General features: G+C 36.8%; 1 protein-coding gene across 1 annotated transcript in view; it reads right to left on the bottom strand.

The window, feature by feature from the left end:
- Nucleotides 1–13,946, bottom strand: part of LOC103780394 (rho GTPase-activating protein 15) — a gene marked incomplete at both ends in the record, with an annotated part of 164,030 nt that overhangs the window by 24,216 nt on the left and 125,868 nt on the right. Inside the window, one exon of the mRNA XM_008948065.1 lies at nucleotides 6,824–6,946. Coding sequence (XP_008946313.1) covers nucleotides 6,824–6,946 — 123 coding nt within the window. The remainder of the gene's footprint in view (nucleotides 1–6,823; nucleotides 6,947–13,946) is intronic.

The following is a 13,946-nucleotide window of genomic DNA, read 5'->3' on the forward strand; positions in this document are numbered from 1 at the left end:
TTTAAAAAGGCTGGAAACTGTCACACAGTTCTCACCTAGCCAATTGCTTCTTTTCTGGGTGCAGATTCTGTATCTTCAGCAAAGCGTTTAACCTCATTTTATTTACCTTTCAATTTATGGATCTAGTCACATGTTGTATCCTGCAGTTAAACTTTAAAACACTTCTACTTTAGAAAATAGGTAATTAGGATTTTTGTCTTGAATGAAAGGGGCAGCAAATCAGCCCTAATAGCTGCTGGGCATCAAAAGAGACTATGGTACAACCGCGACACACAGCTGCTTTGGATATCTTTTTTCCCCCTCTTCTAGAAATCCATGAGTATTTATAAGTGCATGATCTCATGAGTCATTCAAATACTCTGAATTCTGGGTAATCCTGAACCACAAACTCCGTGACTCTCTCTAGTCAATTGATTTTTTTCCTGGATCTGATTCTGTACAAAAACATGGGAATGGCAGAAGTTACACTGCCATATTTACACTCTTGGAGGTCACAGGAATAGCTGAGGAAAACTCCGTTAAGCTTTGTTTGTGCAGCATTTTAAAACAGAATTATAAGAATGACAAATTACTAACTTTTATAATTAGATTTATGTGTAACTAAGATTAAAATATCATTCTCTTACTCTTTTATAGGTGTGTGTATATACATTTCTAAACTAGTTCAAGGGGAAATTATCCAGGACATTTTTTTTCAAAAAATAACTGCTCCCAAAGGGATAAAAGAAGCAAAAAGCCTTTCTTTGATTTATTTGTGATAAGCCCCTTCAAAACTTCTTTTCTTTATGACTTTGGAAAAACAAAAAAGATGTACACAACACTTCTAAGCCCCTGTTATGACAGTTTATGTTTCCTATCCAGCTTATTTAACTCAAATGCCTGGGAAATAGACACAATTACCACCTTATGGAATGCTACTTAACTTTAAATGCTCCCCTCTGAATAGAAATCCACTTTATCTTCTCAGAGTTATTCCAGTTTCTCAGGAATTATTTCCTCTATAGGCTCCTGAAACGCTCTTGTTTCATCATTTAAAAATTTAAACTAACAATTGTTCAGAAATATCTTTTATTAGAACAAAGGCAATTCCCATACAGCGGATTCTGTTCACAAGAGCTTGTACAAAGGAGCTGCATACTATGCCCATATACAGCTTTAATCATTCACTCTTTCAGCTGTTATCAATTTAAAACCAATGAAACTCCCACACTGAGTCCATTTGAGCAGTCAATTTTAATATCTTGGGGCATCTGTAGTTATTCTGAATTGGCTGCAAAAGCAGAACTAACAAGTTAAGCTCTAACCATAAGTCTACATCAGGCTGGTAAACCATACATCAAACACAGACAGTTAGTCAATACTGTAGTATGAAAAACCAACAAGCATTTTTAAGAAGAGCAATATATTCATAATATGTTTGGTGGTATGGTTTACATTACACCTCCCTGCTATCTGCACATTAAACTTTCTGTTTAAGATGGTGGGGCTGTGTGACAGCTTTGCACATGGATATAAAATGAGACAGCAGAAGAGGAGGGAATGGACATTCACAAGTTGTGTAATATAAAATGATGATTACAGCTGCAATGAATTGCTCTTTCTGGTGAGCTTCAAGTTTTCCCTGAGCCTGACAGAGCTACTTTTTTTTTTTTTTTTTGAGTAGCTCTTGTAGGCTGCAGGAAAGCCACTAATTCTGAGCTGCAGAAATCTAGTTTATGGGAGACAATACTTCTGGAGAAGAAACAAAACAAAATCACTAAAGCCACATCCTCACTGAGAATGTCATTGTTTAACTGGTTTTGGTGTGCACATATAAGATGTGGCCACACTTGGAAGGAACTAATACTTCAGTGTTTTTTATTAAAAAACCAAGGAAGGGCATGACTAATATTCCTGTTTCTTGGGGAGAAGCTCACATTCTGATTTGGGAGGGGAAGATATGGAGTAATGGCCAAGTTTCTAGAAACCTGAATTGTATCTACGTAATTCAGTGCCTTTGAGGAGAAGAGTGAACTCTGATATACCTGGATTTGAAGTCTTGGACTACCAAAACTTTGTATCAACATCTAAGTTGTTTTCTTTGTATCTGAATGTTGGGAAGGAAAAAGGAGAAAGGAAATGAAAAGGCAAAGTAAAAGAGGAATGTAGAGAGATGGACAGAACAGTAGGCACCACAGCAGTGAATTTTTTTGGAGAAGGAGGGGATATGATTGGAAAAGACCAGATTCTGAAAGGTGACTTCTAGCTGCTCAATCTGTATAGTCAGACACATTAAGTCAGACATTAAAATGATGCTGATCCCAGACTGGGCTCCAAATAATGCCACCACGCTTTTACAATAAGTGGGCCAGGTCCTCAGCTGACTGAAGTCAGCAAGGTTGTCAATGGAGCTCTCCTGATTTATGCTAGCTGGGAATCTTGCCAGTCCTTTTAACTTGGAGATTTACTATATATCGTTGATCTGTGGTGGTCATCAATTTTTAAAAAATTACATTTGTGAACAGTTACTATTAAGTTTCATACAAACTACCAGATTTGTCTCACATTCTCAGAAAAAAAAGGAAAATAAAGAGTACTGCAGACAGTGGTCTCTTTTAAGAGAATGATGGTGTTTTACTGGGGCCAAGAACTGATTTGAATTTAAAGAGAACGACTCTGTTGTACTCCTCAAAACAGGTCTCCAAACATGAGATATTTTTTAATTTTATGAATTATTTCTGACCATCATGTCAAAGGATAAAAAAATCACTTTTTTTCAGTGTTTTGCCATCTACAGGGTTTGGGAAACTTACTTCCAAATGTCCACATAGTGGTCAAAGAATGAAATAAATTATGCACTTGTGACCCAATGTCCTTGTAAGTCAAAGGAAACATCTCCTAACAATCCTTAAGTTATTATGGGCACCAGATCACTTGCTAAATTCCTGCATAAACCAGAGGAATTATAGAACGTACCAAAGGTAGGTCTTAACCTGCTCTTTTGGACTTCTCGTGAGCATTACAGCTAATACAATGAACTACTCCAAGGTCCATTGAGAGATATGAGACAATAAAGACATTTTCCCTTGTCTGGAAAGAGAATGGTTGGTGATCTCTGTGCTGCTATCTGCACAACTACCAGCATATGCTGAGCCCTGTTCCATAGGCTATCAAGCCAAATCACAGCTAGTTCCTTTCACTAGCAATTGAGTGGCTTTTATTTTCATCTTGAAACAGTTGTAACCATTCCAGTTTTTATGCTGTTTTGGTTTTTGCCTTAACTTACGAAATAAATTCAGCAAAGTTCCTTCAGTGTCTAGCTTTTGGGAAAAAAAATATCCACCCCCAAAAACCCTAGATTAATTTCTCACCAGCTGCATAGCTGCCTTTTCCTCATTTCCCACAGTGTCATTTCTGCTAGGTTGTTACTCATGCTTTTTTACCATCTACTGAAAGTGTATTTTGTGACAGTCTATTACCAACACAACCACCACATCTTTAAAATCACTGGTTCGCAGAAGCTTTTTTTTTTTCCTCCTCTTGGACTAGAAAGGCTCAGAAATCAGGAAGTGAACAGGCCAATATCAAGTTGAAGGTTGGCAATTCATTTTAGGGTAATATTAAATCATGACAAAGCTTAAACATAAAGATCAAAGTTCAATTATAGACTATAAAGTAGTTTTAAAAGGGAAGATTTATATATTATTTTTCTAGCGTATTAGTGCAGATTCTGGAAATTCTGAGAATATTTCAGTGCCGAGCAGCTGAGGACCCCTGCCCTAGCATATAAATTTGAACAGTTATTCTCAAAACAACACTGTTAAAATGGCAGACATGGAACATGCCTCTTATTTACTGTTTCCATGTTTGTGTGCATGTGTGGCTATCTAGGAACATAAGGGTGCGTATAGAGACATACACATTAGGCAAAAATTCTGTATTCAAAAATGATTCAAAGAGTTCTAGACCAAAGATATTTTGTGTAAGCATGAGTGAGATGGAAAGAGGAGGACTGATGATCTTCATTAGAGCTCTCACTGGAGCATGAAAAGCCCCATCACCAGCCCATCACAGTGAATGGAGCCAATGTGCTGTTCCCATTCTGGCTTCCTTTACGCAAAGGACTAGAAAGCAAATGGGACAGCAATGACAAAAATAACTTCTTGTCATGTAAAGTGTTGGCGTGTCATCTTTTTCAGATCAACGTGCAACTAATAGTTACCCATTGGTCTGCTACATTCCCTTGTCTGATTATTATCCTTCTTATTCTTCTCATTTGTTCCCTACTTTATTGACCACGTGGACATTTGCTACTTCCTACGTCAACAAAGTTTTGTTAAGAGTTAAGTGACAATCACATAATTTCTAGATTTTCTGATAACAGCTTTGGCAGAACAAAGTACCCCAGGAGATCAAACTGCTATTTAATTTTGAAGCCTGTATTCCCAAATTTGGTTAACGCAGAGAAATGCGTCGAGCCTCTTGGCCAAGTGTGTGCACATCAGTGAGGAACAGAGCACAGAACTGTGTTTAAGTGAACTTGCCACCTTAAAATGTATTTACTCCTGACTATAATTTACGTGTTAAATTTATTGGAGTTTTGGTTCCAGTGTGACATACAATGTAAAAAATCAATATAGATTTGAGAGCTTTATAGTGCCCCTGGCAAAACTGAATAGCACTTGATGAAAAGTGAAGGTTTTCACAGCACCTACAGTGCCACTGCATTGGAGTAATTAACACCACACGCTTCACAGATATTTATATCAATCCTTTGCCAGCACACAGAACAGCTCTTTGTCAGAAATTTGGTACCGAGATGTCCTGCAAGGCTTTAGACACACTTTTATTACGAGCCCCTATTTTAAGGGATTTACAATTCTGACAGAAGTATTTCCCTGTGGGATAAAAGTTAGTATGCATGTTCTCAGAGCTGGAGGAATTTTTTCTTGTAAAAATTGGTTAGCATTTTTTCCCTTAAGAAACAGCAAATAAATAGTTTTGAGAGGTTTCTGCAAGCATTTAAGTCACCTTTAGAAAAATAAATAGATGCATCTTAGAATACAAAATTTGGCAAGCTTTTAATTTTTAATCTGGGTGGTTGCATTTTGTGGTTTAAAAATATTCTAATGTGAGCCTAAAAATTAACATTTAAAAGTGGTCTCTGTATAAGCACTGCAACTGCATTTTCATAACATTTTGACAGATTAAGGGATAAACTCTGGTGAAGACAATGAAGGAACCTTATCAAATGAGCATTTCACATAGACTTACCGTAGATTGGAATTAAGCTGTGCTAACGAATCCTGCCTCATTTGCATGGCCAAAACCTAATCCTAATGAAACTTCATGGTAGATAACTAACATGTTTTCTTCATGGTAACATTGGTTTAGTAATAAAACAGTGCTGGGTACTGATTCTGAAGGATTGAGCCACAAATCATGCATCTTCATTATCCATGGGGGAGTATCCCAGGTAGAATCAAGCTATGTTTATGAATCAAGAGCTTAATGCAACTGTAGCCAAACCCAAATGCATCTGGCTTTCCTGGAGAGATATATTAGAGGATGGATTTGAGTTATGCTAATGAATCTGGATTTGTTAGCAGGGATCACATCTGATCCCTATGTAACACTGCAGGAGATTCATCAGACACACTTTATTAAACTAAAAAAAACCACCCTTAAACCCAGAAATTAAAAGACTATAAATTACTCCTCTATTACTGTAATAATTGAAACAAACTAATATGATGCATTTAAATCCCACCCTCCACCCATAGAGTACTTCAAAGAGGCAGAATCCTCCAATGGATTGAAATCAGATTCTATGAATGTGTAAGGACAGATCTCAAAAGTTTGGGGTGTGAGTGTGCACACCTCACATACATATATTAATCTATAAAAGACTTTTCTTTTTTTTAAAAGTTTCTGTGACATTTTGAAGCAGAAGCTTGTCATTAAGGCACATAATGCTTTCATATAATAAAGATTTCCTTAGAATAAGCAACATTGTACTGAACATTTCTGCATCTATCTAAACCATACGAATTTAATTCATAAAATCTTCTTCTCTCCAGACATGGGCCCATCTGGTGTTTAACTCTTGTGGCTGTTTTAGCTTTTGCTGTCTGGGGTCAATCTCTTGGCTCAGGACAGACAAGTTTAATACACACTAGCAACACCCCTTGCCATTTTTGACACACCACTGGAAAACTCACACTCCAGAGATTGACAGGGGCTACTGGCAAAATGCCTCTTTCTAGTCAATTTGCATGTGCAGTTGTGGGTTTCACACATAATAATTTGGGAGTGTGTAAATTTTTTAAGCATTATTCCAGACAATATTTGAAAACATGACTTTGCTTGATTACTAGTGGTCAGAATGCTACTGCCTTCAAGTGAGCTACCAGCTTCTCAGCAAAACGCTTGCTCCTTGGATAATCTAACAAACCATTTTATCACAGGAGAAGTTTTTAAGGCTATGTGAAAGTGATGGCTGACCAACTGGGCAAGAACTTGAAATAGGAAAAAAAATTACAGATTCAAAGCAATTGTTATTCACTGGCATGTAAACTGTTAAAAATGTATTTTGATGGAGAATTAGAAAAAATAACGAGAGAAGACGGCAGAAAGTATTCCAGCCTACCCTAGAAAACAAATTAGTCAACACAGCATCTGAAGTTCCTCTTTTGGATTCAGCAGTGAAAGTTTTATGCAACACAGTGACAAAAACGTATACAAGTGTTTGTCCAAGAAACCTACTCATTTAACTCAGAATGGAAATTTCATTGGTGAATTTTTACTTTTTACTCCAAAAAAAAGTATGGAAGATTGAACACACCTTTAATAAGTCCCTTTTCTTGCAGTGTTTTCAAGGAAGGTCTTCGGGAGATGAACTTCTTTAATCTGCTTTTAACTCGGTTTCTGTCATTTGTGTCAGAGGCACTGTAGTTCAGTCTGAAAACTGAAAGAAAGCAAAAGAAAAATCTTCAGTGAAATGGGTATTTTTAAACTTATAGTAGTTTGCTCAAGTATCCTTAGAAAATAATGGCCATAACCACCCTAGTAAAATCATGCTGTAGGTCAGCAGTGTAGCTGGTTGGATAGTACAAAACATCTGATGAATATTTGTGTGAATAAACACGATGAGCTTGCACTGCTGGTTATTCAGAGAGTTGTATTATTTATTGCCTATAAGTATTTGGATGGTGCCCAGTTTATTCATGAGATGTTCATGAATCCTGCAAGTTTCACATGGATGAGTTTTCAGCTAGAACTCTGGACTCAAAGTGTGCTATGCACTATTAGCTCCCTACTCCTTGTTATGAGAAAGGATGGGTGGTTACACCACTAGTGAAGGACTGAATTCTCTTGCCAAGATGGATTAAGCGTTATATATATATTTAATGCAGTTATAGCAAACATGGCTATATGCCATGAAATGTGTGCAAGATGCATTAATTTATGGAAAGAAAAGTATTCCCGTCCTAATGGTTATATTTTATTATATTTAGGCATTTACCAAACTGAGAAACATTTTGAGCTCAATTTATTCCTGCTCTGTGTCAAAAAGACACAGAACCCAGCTGCAGAAAATCCCCTGGAGGAAGTTTCAAAGGCATAAATATAACTTTTTCTCTGCTGAGGTGCTCACAGGGCACCATCATAGCTAGCAAAATAGGCAGTATTAGTAGGAAGGAGAAACTCAGCATGCTCCAGAAGCAGCAGCCATGCCATGGGAAGACCTTCTCCAAAAGTTTCCCTCAACAACCAGATTTTTAAAGTTTTCTAGAAACCATTTGAGCCTCACCACTCTTGTCCTGTGTCCTGGGCTCTCTTAGTGAGCTCATTCCCCCAAATGCTGAGCAGGCTAGTGGGGCAGCTAGGACACACAGCCATCCCTGACAAGGACCTCCAGCCAAGAGAGGGCTGGCTTCTGCTTTCTGAAGAAAGAATAACTTTCTATCTTGTCTTGAAAATCAATCAATCAATCAATCAATCTACCAAAACATAGTATTCTTTACAAGTTGCACTCGTAAACGATTGTACAAGGTCCCTTTGAAAGAATGTCTGAAGAGCACCCTGGATAGTATAGCTGCAGCTACAGAGATGCTCCCTAATCTCCCCATCCAGATTGAATCTCCCCTACAATGCAGGGCTCTTCACAGACAGGATCCAAGGGAAGAGAGGGAGCAAAAATAAAATTGGGATCAATGTTATTGGGCTATTTCGTAGCGAGAAGTTTTGCACAAGTTATAAACAGAACCAGAATGTTCAAAGGTGAACAATTATAAAACAATGGCAAGCTAAAATAACTGGTGAAGCAACAGTAACAACCCTGGAATATTGTGGTTTACATTACAAATCTGATTTTAACAGCCAAACTTATAAAATGGTTTGCGCTTTGCTGTTGTCAAGGGAGAAAAACTTGCCAAATTGTTCATTTTAAGTAAATAGAACATACCCAATTAAGGAAAGCAATATTTAAACACATGCCTGCGATGATCAGAGCATAGTTTGCTCCTGATTTCACTACTGATTTTAACAGAAGAGTGCTCCATTTTCCCACAGCACTAAAGTGACCCCACACATACTTCCACAAACCAGTAATCGCACAGGACAAATAAAAGGACACTTTACTGGAATAAAACACAGCTTGGTACAATAATCCATCACTGATGAAAAATAGAATTCACATTTTTTAATGGTAGCATTCTTGGAGCGATGCATCATAGAACATAAAGATTAGCATTCAATTGATGGTTGGTGCTTTTTTAACATTATAGAGGAGGACTTTTTGTTGGAAATTGAGCAATCCTTGGCAGGGACAAACTAAAATTCCAAGTCGCTTGGCTGTGCTATAAAAAGAACAACAAATGGATGTTTCTAATTCTGCATCTTAATGGTACTTTGAAACAGTGAAGTGAATTGTATTTAGTTTGGGGACTCTCTTATTGCTTAGGGTCATTTTGTCCATAGTGATTCATATTTAGGTTTGCTTTTTCCTGACTTATAGTGGAGCTTCCCTGGTGCAAATGATGCAGGAGTGAAAACATCTCTTAAGTCACCTAAGATGCCTGCCACGTTTCCCGTTCTGTGGGACTCTGAAGCATTTTATGCACACTTGAACTACACTCTTAGCTCTGAGCATGCACCAGATGTGTTAAGAGACTGTAACTCAAGTGGATGTGGTCATATTGTGAATGGTAGGATAAGGGATCCATGACTTGGCATCCAGGTAAAATCCCTCTCTTTAGAGGGATACATTAACTCAGCTGGAAGTTTTATACCTGAAGCAGCAATTATGGTGTTAAAACTACATCTAGAGGTAGGAATAATTATTGTCATGGACACTCTTCTTTGTTTTATGTCGAGTTGCATAGCACACAGTTAAGAACAGCAGCAAAGCTAATTTTCCTGAATTTCTTACTTCATTTTATTAAACATGTGTGAGTCACCAGAGGGAAACTCCAGTCCTCCCTGAAATTCAAGGATTTAGATAGCGTGTTTCAAAACCAAGCTTAGTCAGAAATATTCATGTTGGGATCTCAATTAGAAATATTTCTTCTCTTGCCAAACCATTTTTCTCGCGATATCCCCACGTTAAAATGACTTTGTTATGATGTTTGGAAATACAAAAAGGGCTAAATGGTACTACCAAAAGAGGGGGAAAAAAAAAAAAAAGGACTAGTTATAAAACCCTGAACCCACAATAAATAGTTTTAGAGTACCTTCCCTTTTAAATTTCAAGTTCTGGATTTGGCCAGAAGAATCCTCCATGAAAGAGAGCTGGCAAACTTCAAACAACATTAAAAAGTGGAAAGCAGTTCCATGCAGAAGTCCAATACTTAAGGACCAAAGTGTAAAATAACACGAAATAAACTCTACTGTTTGTTTTACTGTATGTTCCATGGCATAACTGCATAGGTGTGCTGTTTGATTCATTCTACTGAACAAACTCATCTTACATTTCTGAAGCTGCTCACACTGACATCCACATGAATGCTTCAAAACCAACACAGAACAGAAGGACATTTCCCCTCCCTTTGCACAGACTCTTCAATAAAGTATTTTTCATATTGCACTAGGAGTTTCTGAGATAGAAAAAGAAAATGCTTGCTCTTGTTGGGCCAGAGCCATTTCCAGTACAAGTGTAACCCAACAGAGTCCAATATGATGTTAAATTTCATCTGCTAATGCAAGTAGGTGCAAGGACATGTTGATCCAGCAGGAAAATATAACCTGAATAACTGGCTGACTTTCCCTGTCAAATGGAAATTAAGTTGGACTCTCAAATCTAGAAAAGCATTTCTGATGGCTTCAGTCACTTCATCAGGTGTCTGTTCCACAGGTGGGAAAGGTGTGAAGGGGGAAATGAAAAAAAATGACAAGAACTTTTCCTCAGACAATTTGCTCTAGAATTAAGATATGTTAAATCACGACAGCTTATCATATTCGGGAAGTATAACACAGGTTGGGTACAAAAGGAAAATAACATAAACACACTGTTAGACATAAAAGAAAGAACAAACTTTTGGCCCTTAATGTTTCATAGCACTGTAAGAACATCAGGTGAATTAGGAAGGATAGCTATAAACTAAATTTTCTATCTCCAAAAATAAAAAAATGTACCAAGAAAAACTGACCTGTCTTTTTTTTGAGTCTATATAAATGTTCTGAATACTTAGTGCCACAACTCCAGCCTTAACATTCCTAATAGCATATAAATAACAGGAGCATCATATAAAACCACAAACTAGCATCTCTACAAGAGTGTTTACACAAGAAGATGGATGGAAGGAAAGAATGGATATGTTACCTACATATCACACAGTTCTACAGAAATAGTACCACCAGAGCCAAGGGAAGTTTTGATATGTACAAATGAAAAACTACTTTTTATAACTTAATGCACTAAATTGTATATATGATGTAATGAGAATGAACATCATTTAAGGAGGATTAAGTAGTGGCTGACATATTTGCAGGTGAAGTTACAAAAACCTTTCTTCAGGGTGTTGGCACAGCCACAGCTAAAAGAACCAGGCAAGGCTGTAACCTTTGCAGGACCAGGACAAATTTTTTTTATGGAATTATTTTCTTTGAATTTAGTCATGTATCTAGAGAATGTATTTCTAGCAGATTGTTCTTCCTGGGTGTGATGTTCTGGGCAGAGTCTGAATGATTCAGAAAGTAAAAAGGTTTAATATGTTCTACACAGCTCCACATTTTATTGGCAAGATTTTGTAACTCCACATAACATGCTCTCATCTTCCTTCCAATGACTTTTATTTCATTCTTAATTTACAAAACATTTATACTCAACCCCAAGGGTTTACCTATGATTAATTCCTGCCAGGTACAGTATATCTGAACACTTATAACATGTTGAAAGCATTGGTTTTTGAAGAACTATCCATTAATGACTTTCTGAACTGTGACAATGGATATTGACAGTGCTTGTCAGACTAAAGCACTATTGATTATCTCACATCATGTGTATTGCAAAACCAATTTCTTCCAAGTACCTCTTTCTAACTGAAATACATTATTATGATGCCTATCTGTTTGCTAGAACACCCAAAATTATTGTATGTAATTCATTTGGATGGAAAGGGCTCATAGAGAATAAAGAGCAGCAGTGGGAGTGGGATAAGGCATGAAGAAATTAGCTTTATATTTGTACTTTCTCTTCCATTAGCCCTGTCCTGTAGGAAAATAACTCCCAAATAGTTTGGATTATATGAATGTTTTTTAACACTCAAGGACTTCAAAATTTCAGGAAGTTCTTAGAAAGGGACATGACTCATGGTATAACAGTAACACTCAAAAACTGGGATTCAATTATTCTTTCTCCAAGAAATACTAGAAGTGACAAGATTGACTCTTCAATATATAGAACACACTGGTCAAAATCCTAGCTGCAAATTTCTTAAAATACATATGAACAGATCAATGGATTTAACTGTAATCTCAGATGTCTCAAAGTAACTGTTTTCTTAAGTGCTTTACAGACTCATATCCAGAATCCTCAGCAAAAGGGGAGGTAGAAGTAGCTCTCTGTGACTTTGGATAGTGAAAGTGCCAGTTTAACAGCAGAACTATCACATATGTGTGAAAACATTAATTTAAAGGAATTAATTAGTTAATTAATTAATTTCAAGTAATGGGAATGCTTAATTGCTGAGTGTCTCATCCTGAAGAAAAGTATTTTAACACGCAGAGGCATATGACTATGCCTAGGTTCCAGGAGACACTGTAATTTAAGAATATATAATGACTTATGAATTTAAGTTTTATTGGAACTCAGAATTCAATTTTTTTCTGAATTGTTTTTAGCCTACATCAGGTGTGAAACTATTGCTAGCCCTTTAAGGAAGGAGCAATGTCCATTATTGTCTGTGAAAGTGGTCAGTTTGTCAACCAGCACCAATGATTTGAGTGACAAAGCCAAGTCCCTGCCTCCTTCCTTTTCATTGTGATGCTCTGAGAGGGAGTCAATAAAGTCTGCTCACTAAGGATAAAGAATTCTCTTCACCCATTTTATTGAGCTAAAGACTTTTGTCAGTCATCATATTTTATCCCCTAGTGAAATTCCTGGGCAGATCTCATGAATTATCCCCACACCATATTTACTGTATCTTTTTTTGTAAACTAGTAAAATGAGAGGCAGAGACATGGTCTGTTGAAAAGCACTACACCAATGACTGGTGGAGAAAATGCAGGAATCAGGCATTACCCCAATCCCTATGTTTATGATAAGCTTTAAAATTAAAGATTTTACAGCTACAGAGCATAGACCCAAGAACTGCAGCATCAGGTGGCAGAATGGGTCAGGAAGTGGTAGGATTATTTTGTTCATGGGCACCAAAGGACCTGAAACCATTCAGGTTTATGGTCTTAAAACAAATATTTGCCACAACAAGTATATCTGCATTTACAAATGTTTATGAAGCAAGCTCAGAAATAAACAAAAAGGAAAAAGAAAACAGTGGTTATATAGCACAAATAACTTTTCTGTAATATGACAGCCCAAACAACTTAAGTGCTCAGTAGTGTCATTATACTTTGTGAAATTTGTGTGCATTAGCAGTAAAGATTCAATAAAAATGACTATATGATTCATATTTTGCATCAGGCTGGTATGCATAAAAACTTTTTAAAAATTTTGTCCCCCACCAATAATAAATGGAAATAAATTAATAGTGTGTTAAATATCACCACATGCTTACATTTTGAAATAAACTGCCACTCCCCACAAAGCTTTTCTTAGTGGTATTTGGATCATAAATATTTAGAAAAGTAAAGCAATATTTCTCAATATGTATTAGATTTATAAAGGAAGGTCATACCAAACTAACCTGATACCTTTCCTTAATAAAATAAATGGGTTTAATGCAACAGACCAAATCTATCTGGACTTAAGTTTTGAATTTGATTTGATGCTAAGCAGGAAATTATTAAACTACAGAAGATGCAGAGAATTAAAAAAATAACTATGAAGTGACTAAACAAGGTATTAAAATGAGCTCTGCTGAAAGGAGAACGACTGTGTTGAAGGAAAGTTACCAATGCAAGTTCCCAAATATTCTTGGAGCTCATCTTTGTGTTTTCATTAATGACTTTAACAGGAAAAGTAAGAGCACAGAAAAAGCAGGAGCATTCAAAAAGTACTTGTTAGTGACTCAAGGCTGGGAAGCACCACCAGTTCAGGCACAAATGAGGCTATCAGACAAAATCTTAAGTGACAGTGAGACTGAAAGCTGGAGAAATGGGATCAGATCTAATGCTAATACTACCCATCACATGGCCAGAGAAGGTTTCATACAAAATCTCTCTCTCAGATGAGTGTGCAACCTTGAACACTCGTGTGAGAGGTGGAAATTCATGCCAGAAAAGGCAATGGTCGTGGAAAGTACCAGGAGAATGGGGCTGCTGAGCTTTTGAAAGAAGATGGGGAGCTT

This window comes from Merops nubicus, unplaced genomic scaffold (assembly GCF_000691845.1).
Source record: "Merops nubicus isolate BGI_N331 unplaced genomic scaffold, ASM69184v1 scaffold6069, whole genome shotgun sequence".
NCBI lineage: Eukaryota > Metazoa > Chordata > Aves > Coraciiformes > Meropidae > Merops > Merops nubicus.